Raw genomic sequence first — 26,098 nt, forward strand, 5'->3', positions numbered from 1 at the left:
AACTCACCACAGTTCTTTTACACCATTTTGATAATTTCGTGAAACTGTAATGCGACTTAATTTTGGAAAAAAATCACAAAACTAATCAAAATATAACATATAAACTCCAGAATATCAACAAATTTAAAAGTTTAAAAATAAAATAAAACATTTTTTTTACTTTTAAATTTAAAAATTCACAGTTCAGATGTTCAAATCTTGATTCCTTTTTTTAAAAACAAACAAGGCTCCATAAGTGTCCTATGTGCATTAGACCTTTTGAAAAAGTAAGCGAGAAATACTTGAAAATCCAAGAATAAAAAAAATTGAAATTATAAAATTAATAATTTTACACTCAAAAAATTCAAAAATTCAGCAATTTTCAAGCTCAAAAATAAAAAAAATAACAAATTTTAAAATTCAACAACGCAGGTAATCAAAATTAAAATTTCAAATTTCAACACTTGAAAATTAAAAAATTAAATATTACAAATTTTAAAATTTCATTAGCATTAGCATTAGCATTTGGAGGACGCAGTCGGCTACAATACACGGTACCAATCAGACGTGCTACCTCCTCGCAGCAAATTCTTTTGTTTTCGTGCAGGCTCAAAATGAGCCCAACTCGAAAAAACACGATCTTCGTGGACTTCGGAGTCCTACCAGCTCGCCCACCGCTGGATTCCATAAAAACCTTTGTGGAAAAAAGCATGGGCCTTAATCCTGCCGGGTTTAAGTGCCTTCAACTGCACAACACCCGGAACGGCATCCTCATCGAGATGGCTGACCTAGCAACAGCCACCAAAGTAGCAGCAGACAACCACATGAAGCACGTACTCCGTTCAGGTGAGAAGAATTTCCTGATCCCGGTGTACGTTGACGACAACGCCGTCGACGTCCGGGTCCACGATCTTCCACCAGGAATGCCCAACGACGACATCGCTGACGGAATGGCGCAGTATGGAGAGGTTCTGACGATTACGGACGACGTTTGGAAGAACTTCTTCCCCGGGATTCCAAACGGTGTGCGGGTCCTGAGGATGAAACTCTCCAAGCAGGTGCCGTCGTATGTCAGCATCAAGGGCCAATTAAGCTTGGCCACTCATGCTGGCCAGATCCCGACTTGCCGACGATGTGGACAGAAAAGTCACCCCGAAAAAACCTGCTCATCTGCGAAAGCAAAAACGAAGACCGTGATCGCGAACCAGAAGAACGACAAACCAACAACGACGAATACTACTATTGTGCCAGCTGCAACAACAACAGTATCTAATCCCATCTCGAAGGTCACCGACGACGATGGGTTTAGAATTGTTGATAAGAAAGGAAAGTGTGTGAAACGACAACTTTCTGTCGAGTCCAAAACAACGCCCCAACAAAAGCGCAGCCAAATAAATTTCGACAGCGAAACTGAAATGGACGAAGACACTTTGAAGCTGATCAGTAAAGAAGAAAGCTCGAAATTAAGAACGGACAATTTTATGAAGTGGTGTGAGTTGATGTACATGCAATAAAAATGTATTTTTTTTTAATTAAGAGGCGAATGCACAAATCGTGTAAAACCTCTATAATAAAAACAAAAAAAAAAAATTTGGAGGACGCCCCACCACCGGAAGGCTCCACAACGCTTATCCCACTGTTTGGTCTGGTTGTGTTAGACCCTCATCCGGAACAATAATCCAACACGGGAGATACCATGTCTTCATCTTTTGATGAGTGTGTAATACAGCCCAGGGCATAAGGGGGTCCACGCCGGGTCCAAGCTATCCTCGGGGAAATGAAGGAATGTTAGTAAACACCTATCTAAAGTGCGCAGGGACCCCTACGTCACCTTAGTGGTATAGATATTTGTAGGGAGGTTTTGGACTCAATGTTAGTAGGAGAGGTAGAACCCTAGGATATACCCCGAAAGGTATTGCGGGCGAGTCAAGTAGATTTAATTTTTTGATTATTAAACTTATACAGATGATTGTACAGTATAAAAGATGCATGATTTATATTTATTTGATTTAAAGCCACGGCAGATACAACGCGACGAAGCCGTGCATGAAAAAATTGTCTGTAGTATTACATTACCCGCCATTTCCTCAGGTAAACACAATGCTGATTAAACACAGTTTTAACATGTTTGCTGTTAAACTCAAGCTATCGACTGTAAGAGTAAAGCGATGTTTATATATTTTTCTATAAATTATCATGTCTTTAAGCGGAATTCGAGGTTAAAAGTAATTTAACGCATAATTAAAATCTTGAATTTAAACTCTTACAGCGATGCAGAGTGAACATCAATTATTTATTTATTCATTTGTTTTATTTGAATGTAAGAATTAGAAGTTAATATTAACGACCGATTCAAAAAGCATACTTAGTTAATGTTTAAACTGTTATGTGTAATGTGATTAATCGGCATATTCAATATTATTGAAATAAATACTATAATAATGGAAAGTCCTCACCAAGTTCATCCGTTGGACTTGTTTTGTCCACAGCAACGACTTGAACCACCTATGTTTGTCTCACTTAGTTTCTTTCGAAAAATGGCAGCACTGATCACTTTGACCAAACACGCATCCATCTTGACAGCAGCGGCATTTTCCTTCTCTTTCATCTCATCTACATCTGTCATCGGTGTCGTCACCAATACCAGTGCAGTTAGAGGGCGGCAGCCATAACGGTAATCCCATTCTCGATAAAAACTTTCTTCACCAATTTCACCACCACTTCAGAAAAAAAGCGATTCAAAAGAAATTTTAAGAAACTAAGCTTAGCTAACAACACTGCCACCTCTTCAAGTTTACACCACTTTCCTTCAAAGCACACAACGCGAAAGGCCATCTCTTTCACACTCATGTTGTTGCTCCGCTCATTCATTTGCTTCAGCTCAGCTGGCTCAGCGGCCCGCGATGACGATGACGAATCGCTAGCGTCATCAACTCTTCCCAAGCCAGCATGAGAGGCTCGATGCGATGACATCCGATGATAGCCGACTGCACTCACGAATTTCTTTTCCTCTCCGTTCGCTAACACACTAACACGCGGCCATCCTTCTCTTTTCCTCCAGTGGCCAACAAGACAACATCACACCAATACACTACTGCCTGGCCTTGTATTCGTGTGATTTTTTCACCAAGCTGAAGATTTTTTTCTCCGGCGCAACCGACGCAATGCGAACAATGGCCGACACCAATCACACAACTCAAATAAAATGATAATTTTCTAATAAAACCGAGAAAATTTCCAAATTTTAAAGGCAACACACATCACACAACACTTTCTGGACAATCCTGAACACTTTTTAGGTAAATCGCAAGACTAAAAACAACCGATATTCGAGTCTATAAAAATACTCGCTTCAGAGCGAACCGCACCGCACGACGTCTCGTACCGAACCTCATTACAAATTTTAAAATTTCATTGTTCAAAAATTCAAAAAAGCAGAAATCAATCATAAAAACTCAAAAATTAAAATAATTTGAAATTTAATAGTTTAACACTTTCAGGCCTGATAAATGAAACAAATAACACAATTTAAAAAAAAACAGCCCATAATTTTTGTTTGGTCCTCAAAATCATTTTCCCATTATTAGACAAATAATATTTATAAAAAATTCAGGCCTGAAAGGATTAAAATTAAAAAAAAATTGCTAAAATTCCAAAATACAAAAATGTTCGTCTTATAGAGCCTTCAGATAATCGAATTCTTTCAAAAATAAATTGAATTGTAATATAAGTTCAGTTGTTGGTTGCATTTGCATCTTGAAATATTACAGTATCCCAAATCCTCAATTTTGACCACCAACACCAACCCTTTTTTTTTGGGTCAGAGACCTAATTTTCAATGAAAATAAAAATTTCGTGTTTCGTTTATCCCAAGAATTTTCTGTTTGGGGTGAAATTTGGCAAGAATTCAAGCTAATAGAGAACGGACTGTGTTTGATTTATTAAATCCTCGAATCTATGAATTAGAAAAGATGACTTCTCGAACAAATTCTGTTTAAAAAGTCTTAAAATATCTTTAATTTCAGAATTAATTAATTTCGGTATTTAAAAATCGGTAAATTGTAAGATTTTTTATTAGTTTCAAATTTTATGTCTTCCAAAATTCTGCTTTTCATGATTTGGTATCATGAGGAAAACGTTTGTTATTTTCAAATCAAATAATTATTTAATTTTTCCATCAAAACATTTTGCAAACAAGCTCCGTGATAAGAAAATTCAAACGCAACTTTTTGTTTCAGTCAAATATTATCCAAATTGATGAAGAAGACTAATCTCTCTAATTTTCAAGCTACAAGCAATGTATTTATGCAAGAAAAATGATTGCCGCCATTGAAGATTCATTTTTGGATGATTTTTTTTTTTGAAAATGTCCAATAAATCAAATTTCCAGTTTTTGCTTTTTGGCGGATTCAAAAACAACCAAAAATCAAAAACTAGAAAATTGATTTATTGGATCTTTTCAAAAAAAAACTCTAGATTTGGGAGTCCAAAATAATTTTTCAGCTTAGTTGATTGGAATTTTGTTTAACTGGACAACAATAAATTCAACTAATTAAAAAAATAATAATTTAAAAAAAATCTTGTCACAAATATCAGAAAAATCCACGTCAATTCGCTTAGTGAGCGTTATTTTTTGTTACCGTAAACCGGGGTGACTTTGATAGGATTTCAATTTGTTTTTGGAATAATTTCCAACAGGTAAGGTTTTTCTCAAGATTATTATTTTTAAAGCATGTACTGGGGTAGGCCACACAAAGTCCATGCACTATTTTGGAAAAAAAGTTTTTTCATTAGTGTTTAGAAAAATAGTTACGTTAAAAATTCTTAGTTTCAATTCCGAGATGACTTTGATAGTCATAGTTTTTCTTGTTAAAATCATATTTAGAAAGTTCAAACTTTATTTGTACGTTAAATGTACCATCACTAAAGTAGCTGATCTAGTTTGTAAGAAAAAAAATCAATGTTTATGTTAAATTAACTAAGTTTATAATCTTTTTAACAAAATACATATAAATTTTAGGTAAAATTGTTAAAAAGTCGGAATTTTGACTGAAATTTGTTAAAACTAGTTTTGTTTACAAAATTATCGATTTCTATTGCATTTTATACTGAATTCGAATCACGAATCACAAGTTTTCACATTTTACATGAAATTTGTTCAACTGAAAATGCCTATAAATTTTGAGTTTTTTTTACACTTTGAGAAGTTTGAAATAATGACTTCCATCAACATTTTCTTAACCATAGTTAACTAATTTTATAAACCTTTCAAAAATTTATGAAAAGTTCTTCTTGAGGTACTTTGAACACTTCTCTACCACGGTCAGTATGTTTCTGAACCATTCCTTACGTATTTTAAATGTACTCTTCATTTTGCGGAAAAATCGCAAACCTATCAAAGTCACCCCGTTTTACGGTACGTAACGCAAAGTTACGATAGCCGTGTTACGCTTAAAAAATGTATGGAAATGTTGTTACAACCAACATTATTTTTACGTTTTGTAATAAAAGAAATTATCCCTTATCAAAACAATGCAAAGTGTAAACAATGAGTGCATCCTTCTCATGTCAGTTGACGTTTACATCAGGAACGAACTGGAATGGGATAAACAAAGAGAAAAAAAAACCTATTGTCAAACTAAACCAATTTCAACATGGCCGCTTCTGTCAACCTAAACCCTAAACCAGTTCTTTCTTATGAGGAGAAAATGAGAAGTATTGTAATTTGAGTTGAAAAAAAAATAAAACAATTTAAATTCAATTTCACAAATAATTGTAAATTGAATTAATAGATTGATTAAAATATTTTCAATTGAAAGGAATTTATTTCTATCGTACACCGAATGTTGAACTATCTGCATTTTCATCTTAAAAAACAATACATTTCATAAACTGACGATTCTTTTGTCCATTTAAAACTATTGTTATTTTTTTTTGCGCGTTACATAGAAATGTCATCTAGATTGAACAATATTAAACCTGTGTTTCCCGTGAATTTAAAATGTGGCGTGACGGAACAACATCGTAGAACTGGATTTAAAAAGCAAACGAAAAAAATGGCCACAGTTTAGCCTATTTGATTTTTTTTCGCACATTTTCATTTCAACACGTTGCCACAAATTGAATTTCAAACTTTTTACTCTTTGAAATGAATGAATTGGAACAAATTTGATTTTTTGCCGGCCATTTCTTTCGATTCTGACACCTTAAGGCGTGCGACATATGGAATGTTAACTTTTGCACTAACAACATTAGTTGAGTAAAAATTGCCGCTGAATTCGCTTTGTAAATGCCTGCCCCGATACTCTTCAAGTGTGCTCCTCTTTGGGGAACTGGGAAAGATTAATTTACTTTCTTTGCGTAACGGGACAACGACAGGAGTAGATATAAGAGCTTAACATTTAAAAAGGGCACATAACTTTTGTAAACAATAGTGTATCCCTTTCACTCGAATGACAGTTTGCATAAGGTGTGAGAGGGATACACTCTTGTTTACAAAAGTTTTGTGCCCTGAATAAAAGAGTACCATGGCATGAGAGAATTTTCTTTCTAATGTTGGTACCACGGCGCGATTTTTGACATTTCGGGCGTGCACCATTCGTAATTCCATCTTCGCTTAAAAATCTGGGTAAACATAGGGAATTCTCTAGATTTCTTCTTTGGCCAGGAATAAGTCGAAAGTGAAGGTTGTTTGTATACCTCATGATAAGCGTGCACGCTGACTCAAAACAACCCCTTTTTAATTATAATCAGAGAAAACTGAAATAAAATAAAGCAATAAAATTTCAACAATCTTTTGTAACTGAACAGAATAATTAGCAGCCACCAGAAACCAATTTGCTGTGCGTTTTCAACAACACCTTCTTTTCACACCTCCCATTTCCCCCTTCTGCTCAAATCGAAAGTGCAAGTAAAGTTAGGGTCGAGCCCCCAATTTTCCCACCGTTTCACACCTCCCCTTTCCACCACTTCCAGAAAGGGGAGCTTCCTTTAATCTTCTATACCCAATTATTAGAGGGCGCACGCCATCTCGAATCAAAAGAAGAAGATAACCCTGTTTTAAGCGAAAAACACACCACGCACAACTCCCAACTCTCTTTCACACTTTCGTCCATTATTAACTACTAATCCACTTTGCCTTTTGTTGAAACGTGGAAGGGGAAAACAAAACGACCATTTAAACCCCCCCCCCCCAGTCCTCCTCGTCGTTTCCCCTTAACTAAAAGTGTTTTTAAAATTATGAATCATCATCATCATTGTGGCTCTTCCTTCTCGATGCTATTCATTCACTAAAAGTTTTTTTTTTTTCGACGAACAATCACGAGATGCTTTCGATTTCGATCCGCTGGGCTAATTCACCTCCCAGCAGAGTCCAGATAATTAGAGGGGAGGGCGCCAACTTGGTAGATTCCTGATTGTTGTGGTAGCCAGCGAAATTGAACCGGATCGAAATCGGACCCCGTGGCCACTACAATCTTGGGGAAGGTCGGTTGAAAGTGAATCTCGCGGTGGATTTCGATTCACTTTCGATGACTTGTTCGATACGCTAGTTTGATTGGTTCAGTTTGACAGTTGACAGCACTCAAAATTGAGTAGTAGTGCCCTATAAGAAAATTGGGCGGTTTTGGGTTGTCGATCCGACATAAACCGAAATTGGCTCGATGTTGGAGATTGTTTAGATTGACAGTTCAATGCTAACAAATTTCTTTTCTCTTCTTATTTCAGTCGCAATGAGGTGACAACGCAGGGCGCCCCAAAACCTGTCCTGAATCAGTAACAACAACCAAACCAATCGAATCTACGCCCATTTGAGCATAACCTCACCGCGCCAAGATGGGCAACTCCGGCAGCATGAACGGCCTGCCGGGCTACGACGATGCGACCGCGTACCACCATCCTGGTTACCATCATCAGTACCAACGCTACCACGAGATGATGCGCGCCAACGGAGGCAACTCCGGTGGACCTGCTCCGGCATGGCTGGAGTCCTACCAGCGGGATCTTCGCAACGGGAGATCCACCTTCGACAACCGACACCATCACCACGACTCCGGAACCCACCGGGACTCCACGGTCAGCAGCGGACCCAGCTTGCCTCCACCGATGAAGGTCCTGCCGGACATTCCCGGCCGGGTCGCAAAGCTCCGTCCTACGAACAACGGGAACATCCTGCACTCGGGCGGAACCATCAGCAAGAACAACAACCTGCAACGCTCGAAGAGCATTTCTTCGCCGACCTATCAGCAGCACCAGAAGCAGAGCAGCTTCGACGAAGCGGAGGAGAACGGAGGACCGCTGAACTCGCTTCCGCCGCGGATGGCCATGATGCGGTCCAAGACGCAGTTCAACATGATGGCCGGAGGTCGTCCACGGGACTTTGACGATTCACGGCGTGGCTACGCCACAAACCAGCGAAAGCCGAGCTACGAGCACGGAACGCTGAACAAGAAGCGGTTCGGGTCGGAACCCGATCTTCGCCTCTCGATGGCCGCTGAACTGCAGCAGGAGCAAGAGGCCGGACCGGCCGGTCATCGCAACACCAAACCGGTCCAGTCGAAGATCATGAAGGGCAAGAACAAGAAAAAGGCGCCGGTTCCGCCGGCGGCGGACAAGGTAGGTCATCCGATACGAATGCCTCAATACTAGGGTGAGTCACAAAAGCAAAAAGTTGAGCTAGATCGGATAGGCGGGCAGAATATCATAGTTTCATATCTAAAGAAGCTCTCCTGAAATTTTCAGCCAATTCGGTTCAGAATTCGAGGTGCCCAAGCGATTTCAATTTTGTATTGGATGTTGGGCCCGTTAGTATGGGGAAAACGGCACTTTTTATACTTTATTGTTCTAAAAATCCAAAACTGGACCGAATAACATACTGTGTAAGCTGTTTATAGATTTTTTTATGGGGAACAACTTTGTAGAACATCGCGAAACGATCTGAGCAGAACTGGCTTAGTTATAAGTGGTTTAAGCTAAGTTGTTTTTCCAGGGTTAAATCCAGGACTAAAGTATAGTCTTTTTATCTTATCGGTCACTATGATCTGAGAATGTTTTTTTGACATGTGGTGGACTGATTTTTCAAACCGTTTCAATTATTCCTTCAAACTGGAATGATGGTGCGAACAAGGAAAGAAACCTCGCTTTATTTGATCGGTGCAGCAAGATCGGAGCCGTTAAGCAACCTGCAGAAGCTCCCCACCGTGCGTGAAACGCTGCTGCGGTTTGCATTTTTATCAGGAGAGCGACGAAATGTGAACCAGGCTCTCCTGGTGACGACAACTGAGCTGCTTGAGACATGGCGGCGATCTTCAATTCCGGTTAAAGACCGAAAAAACGTCAAAAAATGTGTCCAAAAACAGGTTGACCTCTGGAAGCTGCTGAAAAAACACAAGAACAAAGAAACGGAAAGAAAAAACCATTTCATCAGCCAGTTGGACACTTTGTTGGACATTTCCTCTGCAAAAGTAGAAGAAGAACTGTTGATTCTTTTTTTGAATGACCAGAGGAACGAGCGCAGATTCAATCTATGTTCAATAAATGCCTCAGTTCTGAAGACGAAACCTGTTGAAGATTATGCTGCAGAAGATGAAGCTACGGGAGGAGAAGAAGGAGAAGTTGTGGGAGGTGAAGAGGCGGAAGACGCGATGGCGGTAGATGATGTGGCTGGTAGTTTAAATTATCTCTCCCTTATAAATATAATTGAGCTTCTTATAATAATATTAAAAAAAAACAAATATTTTAGAGTCCTATCAAGACGCATCAAGAGATGACCCGGACTACATTCCGGAACCAAAACGAGCTAAAATAACCCGGGAAGGCCAGAGCAACCAAGATTCCGTAGATGTTCTCACGGAACATGTTGTCAGCGCTCTGGACCGCAACAAAATTTCTAATCGCCAAGCGATGAAGATAATTGCGCCGGTGGCAGCTGCTTTTGGTGGAAAATTGGCTAAAATGCCACTCTCGTGCAGCACGATTCGACGCAAAAGGAAACAGTGTCGCCAAGAGATCGCGGAAAGGGTCACGGCCGAATTCGAAGCAGCTGGACCTGTGGTGGTACACTGGGACGGTGTGAAGCTCGAGAACATATCCAGCTCTGGCCATTCAGAAAGACTCGCGATATTAGTATCGTGGGATGGAAAAGAAAAGCTTCTTGGTACGGCTACACTGGAACAGGCCACAGGTATTTATTATTTTTATCCTTAAAAAATAGAATAAAACAGACAAATATTCATTTATAAGGCGAAGCAGCATCGAACGCAGTTCACGATCGCCTGGAGGAGTGGAGATGCACACCGCTGGTTCGAGGTTTATGCTTCGACACGACCAGCGTTAACACGGGAAGGTTGAATGGTAATATTTTATCATTAGTTTATGTCAGATATCTTAAAATTGTTAAAAATGATGCATTTGTAGGTGCTTGCGTAAACCTAGAAAGGATTCTCGGCCGCGATCTGATGTGGCTGGCATGTCGGCATCATGTTCTGGAACTGATTCTTGCCAAAGCGTTTTTTGTATGTTTTGGGCCTACAAAATCTCCCGAGACACCGCTATTCAAACGTTTTCGAGAGAAGTGGCCAGAAATATCTAAGGACAAAGTCAAGGCTTTGACCGTCACGAAGAAGTTCAAGAAGCAAAAGGAATCTGTGGTCGGTTTCCTCAAAACTTCAACGGAATGGTCAAGAAATGACTACAAAGAGCTAAACGACCTGACTTTGTTAGTTTTGGGGAACCGACCCGAAGGTTTCACATGGAAAAAGCCCGGCCCCATCCACCACGCCCGATGGATGGCCAAGTTGATTTATGCGACAAAAATCTACCTGCTGCGTGATCAAGGAAGTGCTTTTGAACTCACAGAGGAAGAGGTCAAGCAGTTGCAGCGGTTTGTTCGCTTCGGAGCATTGCTTTACGTAAAGCCTTGGTTCGAAGCACCACTTGCCGCGGAGGCTGCATTCAACGATTTGAATTTATGGAGGGAGCTACAATCATTTCGTTCTACTGATCCTGAGCTAGCGGCAGAAACTTCCACCGTCCTGGAACGGCATTTGTGGTATATATCGGACGAGCTGATCGGCCTTGCGTTCTTTTCGGAACAGGTTGCTGTATATATATTTTTAAAAATTTACAAAAATAAATAAATTGATTTCAGCTGACCACAAGCGAGAAAGCAAGAATGGTTTCGGCAATGCAGAAGAAACCCGAAGGCGTCCGATCAGTGGTTGCCAATCCGGAACTGCTTACGAACTCCTCCTTTGATTGCTTTGTGTCCAAACGAACCGCCAATATCTTCACCCAGCTGATGATTGACGATTCATTCGTCCGTCTTCCGCCGGATGAGTGGATCGAGAACGAAGCGTACAGGGATGGACAGCGAGTCGTTCAAAACCTTCAAGTGGTCAACGACTTGGCCGAGCGCGGCGTTAAGCTGTCCAAGGATTACAACAAGCTTCTTACCAAGGATGAAGCTGAGAACGAACGTGTGCTGCAGGTTGTCGAACAGAACCGGAAACACATTGAAACAAACTGCACGAAGACTTGTTTTGATAAAATGTTTTCTTAGATTTTTATTTTTTATTGTTGTTTGCGTTACCATGTTCTGTTACAATTCATTAAATAATCCTTAAAATATCGATTTCACTATATAAAGGCAAATCTGTAAAATAACAAATAAAAATAATATTGGTTGACTCGTAGTTCCACGTATTTATTTCTGATCATCAGTATGTCCCAGCTTCCAAATATCTCAGCTGATTCTTCTTCATCGCACCTTATGTGAGGCCTCGGCTTCTATTCTGGAGTATTCTTTGGAAAAGACTTGTTTTTGATGCCTCAATACCAGCAGTCGATGGCCGTTTTCCCTTGCAAATCATTTCCTATTTTTACAGGTTTCTGCCCATTTTCTTAATCGCCGTCGAACTCTTGCAGCCAACCCAGTCCGACCTTGGACCCGTTCTTGTGGGTTCCTTTCTGCGTTGACAATTGGTTTCCGTCAATTTCGGATTTGGTTAGACCATGATCTGTATTTTTCTAATTTTTTCCTTGCCACAGAAAGACCATTTCTTACAAGACGAAGTTTGTCGGGTTAGGCTTGTTTCTTATAATTTTAAAGGAATATTGTCAACAAAAGAAAACGACTTGTCATGATTTGACAACGTTTCTCAGATCATAGTGACCGATAAGATAAAAAGACTATACTTTAGTCCTGGATTTAACCCTGGAAAAACAACTTAGCTTAAACCACTTATAACTAAGCCAGTTCTGCTCAGATCGTTTCGCGATGTTCTACAAAGTTGTTCCCCATAAAAAAATCTATAAACAGCTTACACAGTATGTTATTCGGTCCAGTTTTGGATTTTTAGAACAATAAAGTATAAAAAGTGCCGTTTTCCCCATACTAACGGGCCCAACATCCAATACAAAATTGAAATCGCTTGGGCACCTCGAATTCTGAACCGAATTGGCTGAAAATTTCAGGAGAGCTTCTTTAGATATGAAACTATGATATTCTGCCCGCCTATCCGATCTAGCTCAACTTTTTGCTTTTGTGACTCACCCTACTCAATACCTTAAACCATTTCTTCCCCAGCGCGAACCCGAACCCATCGAGAAGCACCAACCCCAACTCCAGCAGCAACAACAGCGCATCATCGCGTACTCTCCGCTGCGCAAAACCAACTCGGACGCGTCCTCCACGCTACCCTCCTCGGACAGCAACAGCAACAACCCAACCCGGAAGCTACGCCTGTTCAAAACCCGCGCCGAAACCAAGAAGAACATCATCACCAAACTGCCGGAAGCTTCCGACGCCAAGTACCAGGCGAAACCAGCGGCCTCCTCCAACGGCCAGATGAAGATGCGCGTTTCGCCGACCAACAGCGGCACCCAGCCCTACAAACCTCCCCGCAAAGATCCGGACTTTGACACGAGCACACTGGACAAGCCCAAGTCCCGACTCAACCCGACGTCCTTCTTCCGACGCGAGAAAACCTTCGACCTTGGCATCCTGGAGCGCGACCGTCTCGCCCAACAGCCGGAAGTCAAACCAACCATGTCCCCTCCAATTTCACGCCGCAAATCGATCGTCAAGTCGCTGCTCGAAAAGGACCAGAAGGAGCAGCAACAGCTGCGTCAGCAAGAACAGCAGAGTCGCATCGCTTCGGTTGAGCCAAAGTTCAAACCGAAGGTTCAGGACGAGAAGCGCAAGTCGTCGCAGCCGCAAGCTGCGGCGACCACACCGGTCATGACCGACTTCCAGAAGGAGCTCGCGATGGCCACGAGGAGAAAGACCGCCCTTGGCGGTAGCAACCCGAATCTTGCTCAAACGAAGCCGGCGCCGACTGGCGCCGCCAATCAGCAGCGGAAGATGTCCGAGGTGACCAAGCAGACCATCAAGGTCGAGCCGGCACCACCACCAACGCAAACGAAAAACAACAGTCTGGTAATTTCCGTCGAACCACCCAAACAAGACGATCGGGAAAAGCTCTCCATCAGTCCGCCTCCTCCGCCGCCACCACTCCCAAAAACCAGCTTCTACTTCGGAATGACCGCACCGAAGAAGACCCCAGAGCCGAAAATCTCGCCCACCCTACTCGTCAAAGCGAAAATGCTCGAAACGCGCGTCGACACCGAGCCCGAATCCTCCTCCGAAGAGGACGAAGCCAAGCGACCGCTGGAGTCACCCTCGGACGACTCCGAAATGGACAAGACCCAGCTGGACGTGATTGACCGCTTCGCCGCCAGCTTGCTCAACGGAACCAAATTCCAATCCGGCTCGGATTCAGCCGCCTCCTCAGAAGTCGACGTGCGCACCACCTCCGGCATCGAACTATTCACCGAAGGTCAGGAAATCTCGCTAAAACTCCGACCAACGCTCCCCCGCAAGAACTTTGAAATTCCACGCTTCAGCCCGGCCGCCGCTTGGCGGCTGCTCACCACCGAGGACGACTTTGGTCGCGACTCAACGGAACTTTTCCCCTTCGCGGATCAGAAGAAGACGCAACTGCTGCGCAGTTTGGAAGCGGTGGACGCCGCGGCGGAGGATCGCATCGAGCGGATCTACCGGGAGCCGATCCCTGGGCTGCAGGACAACAAGAGTGGAGACAGCGGGATTTCCGGCGACGCCGGACTGCCGGACCTGGGCGAAGCGCAGATGATGAACTCGAGCAAGGAGCGCGACTCGCCGGAGAGTTCGCCGGTGGACGATGGAGGTGTGGGAGTGGGCGTGGGAGGAACGAACGGGTGGTCAGCGAGTGCGATACGGTTGACGCCGTGGACGCCGCAGCAGGATTTGGAGGATGATGACGATACGACCGGGAGCAGTGCGGACAATCGGCAGCTGATCGAGGAGAGTCCGCTGAGCGGAGGGCCTAACGACTTTTCCAGCAAGGGACATTTGTTTAGCTTGTCGCTGCCGCGGGAGAACCACCTGTCGATTTATACAGGGACGGCGGCGAACGGGGAAAAGGTAAGGAACTTTACTTACTTGCTTTGCAAGAGTTTCACAATCCGGAATTTACTTACAACTTCAGTGTTTTTGCACAGCTTGATTCAAACTGAATTTGTTTTCTGACACACGTGGTCAACTGTCAATTTTGTCACACTGACGTTTCACTAGGGTTGCTCAGTTTTCCTGAATGCCAAAATAAAAAAAAAAACTTTTTGTTTGTAAATATTGAAAATAAATAAACTCTGATTGTCTTTATTTTCTAATCCAACTAAATCGAAAAGCAATATTCAACAGTCTTAAAATTTGTTTACTCACAACTTCATTGTTTTTGCACAGTTCAACTCAAACTGCTTTCATTTCTGACGTTCGTGGTCAAATGATATAAACTGTCAATTTTCCCAAACTGACGTTTCACTAGGGTTGCTCATTTCTCTTGAATGTCAAAATTGAAACAACTTTGTTTGTAAACATTTGAAAAATTATGCCCGATGATTTTCTTTATTTTCTATCCCAAAAAGGTCGAAAAGCACATGTTCAACAGTCTGCAAAAGCTGCGGAAGTCCGTCTCGGACGCTTTCACCAGCGACGCCGAGCTCAGTCCGCTCGAGAGCGGTGACAACTGGTTCCTCTCCCGGCTAGATTCCTCCCCACCGGCCATTACCAACGCGTACGAAAAGCGCCAGCTCAGCCCAACCGGCCCGAAGCAAACTCCGCCGGAAGCGCCCTCCAGCGCGGGCAGTGCCGGCTCCAAAAAGAACGATTCCAACGAACAGTTTGCCGCCAAACCGACCAAGCACCTGCCGATTGGATACCTCATCAGCGGCAAGCACATGATGTATCTGCCGAAGGAAGCCACCAAGGTGGTGGTCACTTCCGGCAAGAATGACGCCAACAACAACTCACTGCCAACCGAAGTTTCACCTCCGCTAGCGACCATGTCCAGCTATCAGCCACGCTCCGGGTACGGCGCGGACCGGCGCCGGGACAACAAGGAAAACATGCAGGATCCGGTTCCGGACGGGGGTGAAAATGGAGGAGCAGGTGAAATGGAAAAGTTCCCGGTGAAGATCTCCAACCGGAAGAACCACCGGTTCACCTTCCAGAGTACGATCCGGCAGATCGAGAAGCGCCGGGTGGCGGAGAAGCTGTCGCGCGAGGCGGAAATCAAGGAGGCCATGCGGTTGAGCGAGCTGGAAGCGATGCGCCGGGTGGAGGAGGAGTTCCAGAAGAAGCGGGCCCGCGAGAAGGCCTCGATCCGGCACCAGCTGCGGCTGTTTTCGATGGAGGAGGGAGGCAATGGACAGGCTTTTGAGGGGAATGAGGACGATGAGGTAAGTTGGCTTTGACAGTTGACGTTTGTGACAATACGTTACCTCAACGTTGATTTGCATTGAACTGTCAATGTATTCAAACATTCAGGTAACGCAATGTCAAACTTTTTTCTCATTCCCAGCTTCCGGAGCTGATCAAACGCGCCGAACCGGAAGGGGACAGCATGCCGCACCAGCCCTCCTCCACAACCGCCACCAACGGCACCACCAAGACCAACGGAATGTTCCGCAAGCGGGACGCCACGCTGGAGCGGCAAACCTACCTGAACGGCGGTGGCCAGGCGCGACGCCTCAGCCAGTCCCGGTTCCACCAAACCTCCACGCTCGAGCGGAAGTACAACCAGGAGCTGGACCAGGATTTCAACCACGACCAGGACGAGAACGACTCGGACGACGATGACGTGGACAGCAGCCTCGGGTACATCGACACCCGGACGCCGTACATTTCGCGCATCATTCAGGCCAAGAGCAGCAAGTCGAGCTACGGCGGCGGATTGAAGAAATGAGGGTCGCCGCGAGCGAATGAGAGAGCAACGAACTGCCATCTAGTCATCGCTGGAGGAACGTGTACTCTGACAACAACCGGAAGCGGAAGGCGCTGCCCCGAAAGCGTGGCAGAGATTTATTTCAGAAAAAAAACAGCGGAGAGAAAGACCAATCGAGTGGTATTTAAAAGTACATAAATTTATTCTAAACGAGAGCAAAAAAATGTATTCGTAGTTAGATTTATATTTCCTCTTTTTATTGAAAATAGTAAACAAAATGCGAGCAAAGCGACGAAAAAAAATAAAGTAAATATTCTTTCCGATCTTTTGACTTATTAACATCAACCTGCATGTTATTTAGTATCTAAGGTTCACTAACACACGCAAAAAAAAAACAATTACAAAAAAACTAGAAATGTTAAATAAAAATATGTTCAGTTCTTTTATTCAAACTTGGGTGAAGTGTTTTATTTACTGAAAGATGTCCAAACTCCCCATAAAATATTAATTTTCAACAGCATTTCTAAACGATAAAATTATCGCCGATAATTTTATCTTCCGACAACAATGACAAGGGTTTATTTTATATTCCCAAAAAAAAATTGTCTAAATTACTTAAAAAATTTACGACATCCCGAGCAGACGGAAATAACGTGGGAGTAAAAATTTTTGATACCGTAAAACGGGGTGACTTTGATAGCCGGGGTGATAGGTTTGCGATTTTTCCGCAAAATGAAGAGTACAACAAGTACAATTAAATTACGTAAGGAATGGTTTAGAAACATACTGGCCGTGGTAGAGAAGTGTTCAAAGTACCTCAAGAAGAACTTTTCATAAAATTTTGACAAGCTAGAAAAGTTAGCTAACTATAGTTAAGAAAATGTTGATGAAAGTCATTATTTTAAACTTCTCAAAGTGTCATGATTTTCTCAATGAACATATTTTTTTATCGGAAAACAGAATGCATTTTCGGATTCTTTGGGCAATTTTCCACTAAGAGAAGGTTAAAAAAGTTTGTAAATAATAAGTAATATGTGTTTTTGAACATAATTAAAAAAAATCTCCAAATTTATAGGCAATTTCAGTTGAACAAATTTCATGTAAAATGTGAAAACTTGTGATTCGTGCCTTGAATTCAGTACCCGGGCAGACGGTAATAACAAAATTAATAATATTTCAATAACAAATCCTGTTAAAATAACAAAAAATGTTATTATTTTATCTTGAAGTTCAACTTCAAGAAGAAAAAATAATAACAGTTTCTGATAAAATAACAAAATTTGGTATTGAGGTGATATTATATTGAAAATGTTTAATAACACGCTGATAAGAGGAAATGTTATACATTTCAAAAACTCTCCTAATAACAAAATTTGTTATTCGTTCGGAATACTGACTTAGAAATAAAATTACCATAAATCGCACAAATGGAAAAGTTTCTAAGTGTCCATAACACAATCTGTTATTATTTTTTCTTTTGTTAAATATGTTTAAATCTTTGGGATAATTTTGTCTAATTTCGTCGGGGTCATTATTTTGGCCATGAAATGGGGTCCTTAAACTGAAATTATTCTAAAAAGTTGAAATTTTGAAAGTTGATTTTTTCATTATTTGATATACCCCCTAAGGGACTTTGTTTAAAATGGTTAGAACTATGGGATAATTTTGTCTAATTTCGTCGGGGTCATTATTTTGGCCATGAAATGGGGTCCTTAAGCTAAAATTATTCTAAATAGTTGAAATTTTGGAAGTTGATTTTTTTAATTATTTGATATACCCCCTAAATGACTTCGTTTAAAATGGTTAGAACTATAGGATAATTTTGACCAATTTCGTCAGGGTCATTATTTTGGCCATAAAATGGGGTCCTTAAGCTAAAATTATTCTAAAAAGTTGAAATTTTGAAAGTTGATTTTTTTTAATTATTTGATATACCCCCTAAGGGAATTTTGGCCATGAAATGGGATCCTTAAGCTAAAATTGTTCTGAAAAGATGAAATTTTGAAAGTTGACTTTTTGAATTATTTGATATACCCCCTAAATGACTTTGTTTGAAATGGTTAGAACTATGGGATAATTTTGACCAATTTCATCGGGGTCATTTATTTCACCATGAAATGGGGTTTCAAGCTAAAATTAATCCGATAAAATTAACTTTTGAGAGTTACTTTTTTTTATTTTGTTATATTCCCTAACGGAATTGATTTATTTATTCAGAATTTTTGAAGTGTGAACTTTTACTTGGAGTCGGAATCTGTGAAGCGGGTATTTTTGGAGAGCTGAAGTCGTCGTTGACGTCATATCCTGCATCCAGAGTCGGAGTTGTCTTCAAAGTATGGATTCAAAGTCGCTTGGAGGTACCCGACTCTGCAGCCCTGACTAGTACAGAGGAGCTATGGCAACTGCAGGTTTATTTGCAAATTACAAATAAACCAAAACAATAACTTTTTTTGTTATGGAGACATACCAGTTCAATAACATTTTTTGTTATTATGCTGCTCCACCTCTCCGCACAAAATAACAAATCTTGTTATTCCTTCATGATTCCTTCTGTGTTATTGGTTTGTTATTGCAATAACAACATAATAACAGTTAAAGTTATTCTTCGAACAAATCTTTGTTATTGATTTTTGTTATTTTAACAACTAATCCGATCATCCCAATAACATATTTCGATCTTCTCACAATATCAAAAACTGACCTTCCCAAGTTATTTCCGTCTGCTCGGGTATAAAATGCAATATAAATCGATAATTTTATAAACAAAACTAGTTTTAACAAATTTTAGGCAAAATTCCGACTTTTTAAAAAAATTACCTAAAATTTATATGTATTTTGCTAAAAAGCTTATACACTTAGTTAACTAAATATAAACATTGTTTGTTTTTCTTAAAAACTATATCAGCTACTTTAGTGATGCTACATTTAACGTACAAATAAAGTTTGAACATCTTAAATATGATTTTAACAAGAAAAACTATGACTATCAAAGTCACCCCGGAATTAAAACTAAGAATTTTTAACGTAACTATTTTTCTAAACATTATTGAAACAACTTTTTTTCCGAAATAGTGCATGGACTTTGTGTGGCCTACCCCAGTACATGTTTTAAAAATAATAATCTTGAGAAAACCCTTACTTGTTGGAAAATATTCTAAAAACAAATTGAAATCCTATCAAAGTCACCCCGGTTTACGGTATTTGAAAAAAAAAACTATGCCAATAACATTTTATGTTATTTATAACAATTTTTGTTATTCATCGTTATGATTTTTTAGTTGTTGGATTGTTATTGTAATAGAGCAATTCTCTGAGATTTCGGTCATTCGATTTTTTTTTGTATTTTTTTAATCCGGCTGAAACTTTTTTGGTACCTTCGGTATGCCCAAAGAAGCCATTTTGCATCATTAGTTCGTTCATACAATTTTCCATACAAATTTGGCAGCTGTGCATACAAAAATGATATGTGAAAATTCAAAGATCTGTATCTTTTTAAGGAAATTTTTGATTGATTTGGTGTCTTCGGCAAAGTTGTAGGTATGGATATGGACTACACTGAAAAAAATGATACACGGTAAAAATTTTTTTGGTGATTTTTAATTTCACTTTTTGTCACTAAAACTTGATTTGTAAAAAAACACAATTTTTATTTATTTTTATTTTTTGATATGTTTTCGAGGACATGATGTCCTCCAACTTTTCAGAAATTTCCAGAATGAGCAAAAAATCTTTGACCGAGAATGATTTTTTGAATCAATACAGATTTTTTCAAAAAATCTAAATATCGGTCGAAAAAAAATTTCAACTTCATATTTCGTTGTAAAATCGAATTTGCAATCAAAAGAAATTTAGTGATTTTTTGAAAAAGTGCACCGTTTCCAAGTTATAGCCATTTTTAGGTAACTTTTTTGAAAATAGTCCCATTTTTTTCATTTTTTTTAAAATTAGTGCCCACCTTTGAAAAAGTATTTTTGAATAGCTGAGAATTCTCTATATTTTGCTTTTTTGAACTTTGTTGATACGAACCTTAGTTGCTGAGATATTGCCACGCAAACGTTTAAAAACAGGAAAATTTATGTTTTCTAGGTCTCACCCAAACAACCCACCATTTTCTAATGTCAATATCTCAGCAACTAATGGTCCGATTTACAATGTTAAAATATGAAACATTCGTAAAATTTTCCGATCTTTTCGAAAACAAAATTTTCAAAAATTTAAAATCAAGACTACCATTTCAAACGGGCCAAACATTCAATATTACGCCCTTTTGAAATGTTAGTCTTGATTTTTAATTTTTGAAAATATTTTTTTCGAACAGATCGGAAAATTTTACGAATGTTTCATATTTTAACATTGTGAATCGTACCATTAGTTGCTGAGATCGATCAAAAAATTCCTTCAAAAGATACAGATTTTTGAATTTTCGCATATCATTTTTGTATGGACAGCTGCCAAATGTGTATGGAAAATTGTATGAACGAACTAATGATGAAAAAAGGCTTTTTTGGGCATACCGAAGGTACCAAAAAAGTTTCAGCCGGATTAAAAAATACAAAAATTAAAATTAAATAAAAAAGACCGATTCCGTAGAGAACTGCTCAATAACAGACTAATAACATTTTGAGTTATTCTTCGAACAAATCTTTGTTATTATTTTTTGTTATTTTAACAGTTAGTCTGAGCATCCCAGTTGGAGTTATTTTTCCATAACAAAAAATGTTATTCCAAAGTTGTTTTAGCTTTCAACCAATATCAGACGAATTGTTGTTATGTTAACATAAACTGTAAATTTTGTTATGATAACATAAACTGTTATTTAACTCTTATGCAAAAATGGATTTTGCAAGAATATTTCATAACACTATTTGTTATTTTAACAGTATTTGTTATTGAAATGGCATGAATTTTGTTATTATCGTCTGCCCGGGATAGAGTTCGGGATGAACTTTAGTTTTTTTTTTAAAGGTCCAATAAACGTATGTTACTAAAACTTCTAAAATGACCTACTTTAGAACTTTTGTTCCCACCAAACTGCCTGTAATTTTTTTTAACTCGGCACACTGCTTGCTTTCATCCGAGGATATTTTAACCATTAGAAGCATTTTCACAAATTATTGATTTTGCTACCCAAATAAGTGGAAAAATGACTTTCCGAAAAATTGAGAAGTTTTGGAGCTTTGGTGTCTTTAGGAAAGTTGTTGCAAATGGAAAAGGGCCACTTTTGATTTGGTTGAAAATTTCGAAATCTAACCCTTCAGGAATATTTTTGGGATTTTTTACGTCTTCTAAAAAGTTGTTGGGCTTATCAATTTGGTGTTAAGGGTCAAAAGTTACAATCATTTTTAGGTAAAAAAATGCAAATTCAAAACTCAAATATCTCGAAAAACTGCCGACCAAATTTTAAGGGCCAGGTTGCATTAGATAGAGGAGATTTTTCTGGTGTATTTTTCTTTAAACTTCATTTGAAAATGTATTATTTTTAAGGGAATAGTGTATGGGACCACCCTAAAATTAGAAAATTGTCCAACTATATGTTTTCCATGTAATTTTGCCCGCTGTATCTGAATCTTCCCTCAGAAATGAGCCAAAGTTTCAAAATATCGATTTTTGGTCATATTTTTTGTTTTTGAGCAATTCTCGGAGATTTCGGACATTCTATTTTTTTTGTATTTTTTAATCCGGCTGAAAATTTTCTGGTGCCTTTGGTTTGCCCAAAAAAGCCATTTTGCATCATTAGTTTGTCAATATAATTTTCCATACAAATTTGGCAGCTGTCCATACCAAAATGATATATGAAAATTCAAAAATCTGTATCTTGGAAAGAATTTTTTGATCGATTTGGTGTCTTCGGCAAAGTTGTTGGTATGGATAAGGACTCTCAGCAACTTAGGGTCCTATCAACAAAGTTCAAAAAAGCAGAAAAAAGAATTTTCTCAGCTTTTCAAAAATGTTTTTTTTTTTCAAAAGTGGGCAAACATGATCACTATTTTTTTAAATAAATGCGACTATTTTCAAAAAAGTTACCCCAGAATGGCTATAACTTGAAAACGGTGCACTTTATCGAAATTCCCTTTAAAGTACTTTTCGATTGCAAATTCGATTTTAAATCGAAAAATGAAAATGAAAAATTTTTGGGACCAATATTTCAATTTTTTTGAAAAAATCTGTATTGATTCAAAACTTCATAACTCGGTCAAAGATTTTTTGTCCGTTCTGGAAATTTCTAAACAGTTGGCATTTGATGTCCCCTAAAACATATCAAAAATAAAAAAGTAGTGTTTTTTTTTTTGCAAATCACCAAAAAAAATTTACCTTTGCCGAAGATACCAAAACGATATGAAAATTCCAAATTTGCTGCTAAATTTGTATGGAAAATTATATGGACAAACTATTGATGCAAAATGGCTTCTTTGGCCATACCGAAGGCACCAAAAAAGTTTCAGCTGGATTAAAAAATACAAAAAATATTTTTTTAATGCGACAAAGACCGATTTCGTAGAGAACTGCTGTTAATTTTTGCCACCAAGAACGCCACCTACATTTGAAGCGCTGCTGCATTTCTTAAACTGCAGAATCCACCTCCTTCAAAACGACTTTTTGACGTTTGATTGTGTCGCCATCGCGAAAAAACAAAATGCCGCTGCCAGAAATTGTTTGACTCGCGTACAATTCCGTAGTTTTTTCGTGATTTCTCCGTAAAAAAGTGAATATTTCCATTGATTTCTGTGTTCTGCGTGTACCCGTTCCAGTGAGGCGTCGATTGCCGGTTGAACAGTCATGTCGCAACGCTTTCCTCCGGCAGGGCCGGGCAATCAACCCCCGCCCGGAATGCGTCCCTACGGCCCCGGCAACAACTTTCCGGTGAGTTTTTTTTTTCTGTTTTCTTCCTTGTTGAAGTCTCAAAATTAATGATTCGCTTCGCGACCGACAGCCCCGCGGGTACACTCCGCCACCGCAGATGGCCGGTGGACCGCCGCCGCCGAACCCGGGCGGTCCCGGCGTACCGATGCACCAGCGGCCAATGCAGCCGGGCGGATTCCAGGGCGGACCGCCCGGGAACATGCGCGGCTCGCCGATGCCGAGCAACGCCCCCGGGGGGAACAAGCGTCCGGCGGACAACCGGAGCGGTCAGCAGCCGCCGAAGAGGTGAGTTCGTTGTTTTTGGATGTTTTTTGAGTTGTTAATTTTGTTGTTGTTTTTTTTTTTCAGCGAGTATCCAACCAAGAAGAAGAAGAAGCTCGCGGACAAGATTCTGCCGCAAAAGGTGCGCGACCTGGTCCCGGAATCGCAAGCCTACATGGACTTGCTGGCGTTCGAGCGCAAGCTGGACGCGACCATCATGCGCAAGCGGCTGGACATTCAGGAAGCGTTGAAGCGTCCGATGAAGCAAAAGCGCAAGTTGCGGATCTTCATTTCGAACACGTTTTATCCGAGCAAGGAAACGGGAGAGGCCGGTGGTGCCGATCCGAGTGGCGAGAGTTCCGTCGCTTCGTGGGAACTCCGCGTCGAGGGACGCCTGCTGGAGGACAACAAGTCCGATCCGAACAAGATCAAGCGCAAGTTTTCCAGCTTCTTCAAGTCGCTGGTGATTGAGCTGGACAAGGAGCTGTACGGACCGGACAACCATCTGGTCGAGTGGCACCGGACTCATTCCACCCAGGAGACGGACGGATTCCAGGTGAAACGCCCCGGAGATCGCAACGTGCGCTGCACAATTCTCCTTCTGCTCGACTATCAACCGCTCCAGTTCAAGCTGGACCCGCGTCTGGCCCGTCTGCTCGGTGTCCACACCCAGACCCGTCCGGTCATCATCTCCGCCCTGTGGCAGTACATCAAAACGCACAAACTCCAGGATTCCCACGAGCGCGAGTACATCACCTGCGACAAGTATCTCGAGCAGATCTTCGGCTGCCAGCGCATGAAATTCGCCGAAATCCCCCAGCGTCTCAACCCGCTGCTTCACCCCCCGGACCCAATCGTCATCAACCACGTCATCACGGTCGAGGGTGGCCTCGAGAGCAAGCAGACCGCTTGCTACGACATCGACGTCGAAGTGGACGACACCTTGAAGAACCAGATGAACAACTTCCTCCTGAGCACCGCCTCCCAGCAGGAAATCCAAACCCTCGACAGCAAAATCCACGACACCGTCGAAACCATCAACCAACTCAAAACCAACCGCGAGTTCTTCCTCAGCTTCGCCAAGGATCCGCAAACGTTCATCCACAAGTGGATCGTGTCGCAGACGCGCGACCTCAAGACGATGACCGACATCGTCGGCAATCCGGAGGAGGAGCGGCGGGCCGAGTTCTACTACCAGCCGTGGACGCAGGAGGCCGTCTCGCGGTACTTCTTCACCAAGGTCAACCAGAAGCGGGCCGAGCTGGAGCAGGCGCTGGGGATTAGGAACTCGTAAAAAAAATTAACAGACGAGAGTGCGAAATAACTTTCCAACATTTTTTAAAAGTAAGACAAGTATAATAATCGAATCTTGATAAATATTATTGTGGGCAACAACATAAAAAAGGTATTTGATCAATAAAGTCTTCAACTTTGTGGCGGAAGCCGCGGTTGGACAACAAACAATGTGTGTGTGTGTTTTGTTTTTTGCTTGTTTGGAGCAGGAAAGAAAGTTTAAACATGTCAACTTTATATTGATAGTTCACATATTTCATAAACAGAATGGTTATTAGCTCATAACAGTAGTTCATTACATAAATCATTTTTCAGAAAAAATTAAAATCCCTCTAGAATTTTAAATTTTTAACTTTAAACTTTGGCGCTATGTAAAAAGCTTTTTGATCTGAGCAACGAAATCGGCCTTTTTCTTAAATTTTAATTTTTGTATTTTTTTTCCAGCTGAACCTTTTTTGGTGCCTTCGGTATGCCCAAAGAAGCCATTTTGCATCATTAGTTTGTCCATATAATTTTCCATGCAATTTTGGCAGCTCTCCATAGGTACAGTACTTGTTCGGTAACTGGGCTGAGAACATAGCCCAGTCACCGAATGCTGCTCGCTAACTGGGCTGAACGAGAAATAACGAGGGGACCACCGATGCATATTATTTTCCAGATGAAATATGGAAATAAAAGTTACCCAAATTTATTTACGATGCTTTCTTTTCATATGTCTTTCATTGTGACGTGAAATTAAATGAAAGTTTGAAAAAAGTTTTTTTATTTACTGAACATGATTATTGCATCCATTAACCCCTCGATCATTTCGGTTTGTTTTGGTTTTTTGACGTTTGTTTGTCTGGGCTACGGCCCAGTTAAAAAGCAGCCCAGTTAAACAACGCCCAGTTACCGAACAACTACTCTGGAGTTTTTTTTGTTGAAAAGGTCCAATAAACCAAATTTTAAGTTTTTGCTTTTTGAGTGTTTTTTAATACCCCTGACTCAAGGCGGTTTCAAAAACACCCAAAAAGCAAAAACTGGAAATTTGGTTTATTGGACCTTTTCAAAAAAACTCCAGTACTGTATATGAAGATTCAAAATTCTGTAAGGAATTTTTAGATCGATTTGGTGTCTTCGGCAAAGTTGTAGGTATGGATACGGACTACACTGAAAAAAAAAATGATACACGGTAATTTTTTTTTGTATTTTTAATTTGACTTTTTTCACTAAACTTGATTTGCAAAAAAAACATACTATTATTTTTTCTGATATGTTTTAGGGGACATCAAATACCAACTTTTCAGAAATTTCTAGAATGCGTAAAAAAAATGTTGACCGAGTTGTGAGTTTTTGAATCAAAACTGGTCGTAAACATTTTTCAACTTATTTTGTTATGTAAAATCGAATTTGCAATCAAAAAGTACTTTAGAAAATTTGATAAAGTGTTAAAACTATTTTAAGTT

General features: G+C 40.3%; 4 protein-coding genes across 5 annotated transcripts in view; all 4 read left to right on the plus strand.

The window, feature by feature from the left end:
* Positions 1 to 16,690, plus strand: part of LOC120430698 (uncharacterized) — a 131,810-nt gene extending 115,120 nt beyond the window's left edge. The window contains exons 4-7 of the mRNA XM_039595812.2: positions 7,705 to 8,592; positions 12,563 to 14,440; positions 14,941 to 15,753; positions 15,876 to 16,690. Of these exons, the coding sequence (XP_039451746.1) occupies positions 7,813 to 8,592; positions 12,563 to 14,440; positions 14,941 to 15,753; positions 15,876 to 16,259 (3,855 nt within the window). The 5' untranslated portion in view covers positions 7,705 to 7,812 and the 3' untranslated portion in view covers positions 16,260 to 16,690. The remainder of the gene's footprint in view (positions 1 to 7,704; positions 8,593 to 12,562; positions 14,441 to 14,940; positions 15,754 to 15,875) is intronic.
* LOC120431315 (uncharacterized) lies at positions 690 to 7,756 on the plus strand. The gene is made up of 2 exons (XM_039596452.1): positions 690 to 1,282; positions 7,705 to 7,756. Exons 1-2 carry the CDS (start codon positions 690 to 692, stop codon positions 7,754 to 7,756), a joined length of 645 nt encoding a protein of 214 aa, XP_039452386.1.
* On the plus strand, positions 8,650 to 11,543 carry LOC120430711 (uncharacterized). 2 transcript variants are annotated; one of them, XM_039595823.2, is made up of 4 exons: positions 8,650 to 10,159; positions 10,219 to 10,329; positions 10,393 to 11,072; positions 11,126 to 11,543. In XM_039595823.2, the coding sequence occupies exons 1-4, from the start codon at positions 9,880 to 9,882 to the stop codon at positions 11,534 to 11,536; spliced, it is 1,482 nt and encodes a 493-aa protein (XP_039451757.1). In that variant the 5' UTR covers positions 8,650 to 9,879; the 3' UTR covers positions 11,537 to 11,543. The 2 variants fall into 2 exon arrangements, with proteins under 2 accessions (XP_039451757.1, XP_052563599.1); XM_052707639.1 differs by having other exon boundaries at positions 10,219 to 11,072.
* A 6,161-nt stretch (positions 16,691 to 22,851) lies between the features above and the next one.
* On the plus strand, positions 22,852 to 24,826 carry LOC120431208 (brahma-associated protein of 60 kDa). Its single transcript, XM_039596353.2, has 3 exons — positions 22,852 to 23,099; positions 23,170 to 23,384; positions 23,448 to 24,826. Exons 1-3 carry the CDS (start codon positions 23,016 to 23,018, stop codon positions 24,652 to 24,654), a joined length of 1,506 nt encoding a protein of 501 aa, XP_039452287.1. The 5' UTR covers positions 22,852 to 23,015; the 3' UTR covers positions 24,655 to 24,826.
* The last annotated feature ends 1,272 nt before the right edge of the window (positions 24,827 to 26,098 follow it).

The sequence above is a fragment of the Culex pipiens genome, chromosome 1 (genome assembly GCF_016801865.2).
Source record: "Culex pipiens pallens isolate TS chromosome 1, TS_CPP_V2, whole genome shotgun sequence".
Lineage (NCBI taxonomy): Eukaryota > Metazoa > Arthropoda > Insecta > Diptera > Culicidae > Culex > Culex pipiens.

What these genes read in the sequence shown, in the direction of transcription:
- LOC120431315 (XM_039596452.1), top strand. Translation starts at nt 690, where the DNA reads ATGGGCCTTAATCCTGCCGGGTTTAAGTGCCTTCAACTGCACAACACC. An exon ending in AAGGTCACCGACGACGATGG is followed by an intron (nt 1,283 to 7,704) that starts GTTTAGAATTGT and finishes TTCTTATTTCAG; the next exon opens with TCGCAATGAGGTGACAACGC.
- LOC120430711 (XM_052707639.1), top strand. Translation starts at nt 9,880, where the DNA reads ATGAAGATAATTGCGCCGGTGGCAGCTGCTTTTGGTGGAAAATTGGCT. An exon ending in TACACTGGAACAGGCCACAG is followed by an intron (nt 10,160 to 10,218) that starts GTATTTATTATT and finishes TTCATTTATAAG; the next exon opens with GCGAAGCAGCATCGAACGCA. An exon ending in TTGCGTTCTTTTCGGAACAG is followed by an intron (nt 11,073 to 11,125) that starts GTTGCTGTATAT and finishes AATTGATTTCAG; the next exon opens with CTGACCACAAGCGAGAAAGC.
- LOC120431208 (XM_039596353.2), top strand. Translation starts at nt 23,016, where the DNA reads ATGTCGCAACGCTTTCCTCCGGCAGGGCCGGGCAATCAACCCCCGCCC. An exon ending in GCCCCGGCAACAACTTTCCG is followed by an intron (nt 23,100 to 23,169) that starts GTGAGTTTTTTT and finishes CGCGACCGACAG; the next exon opens with CCCCGCGGGTACACTCCGCC. An exon ending in GGTCAGCAGCCGCCGAAGAG is followed by an intron (nt 23,385 to 23,447) that starts GTGAGTTCGTTG and finishes TTTTTTTTTCAG; the next exon opens with CGAGTATCCAACCAAGAAGA.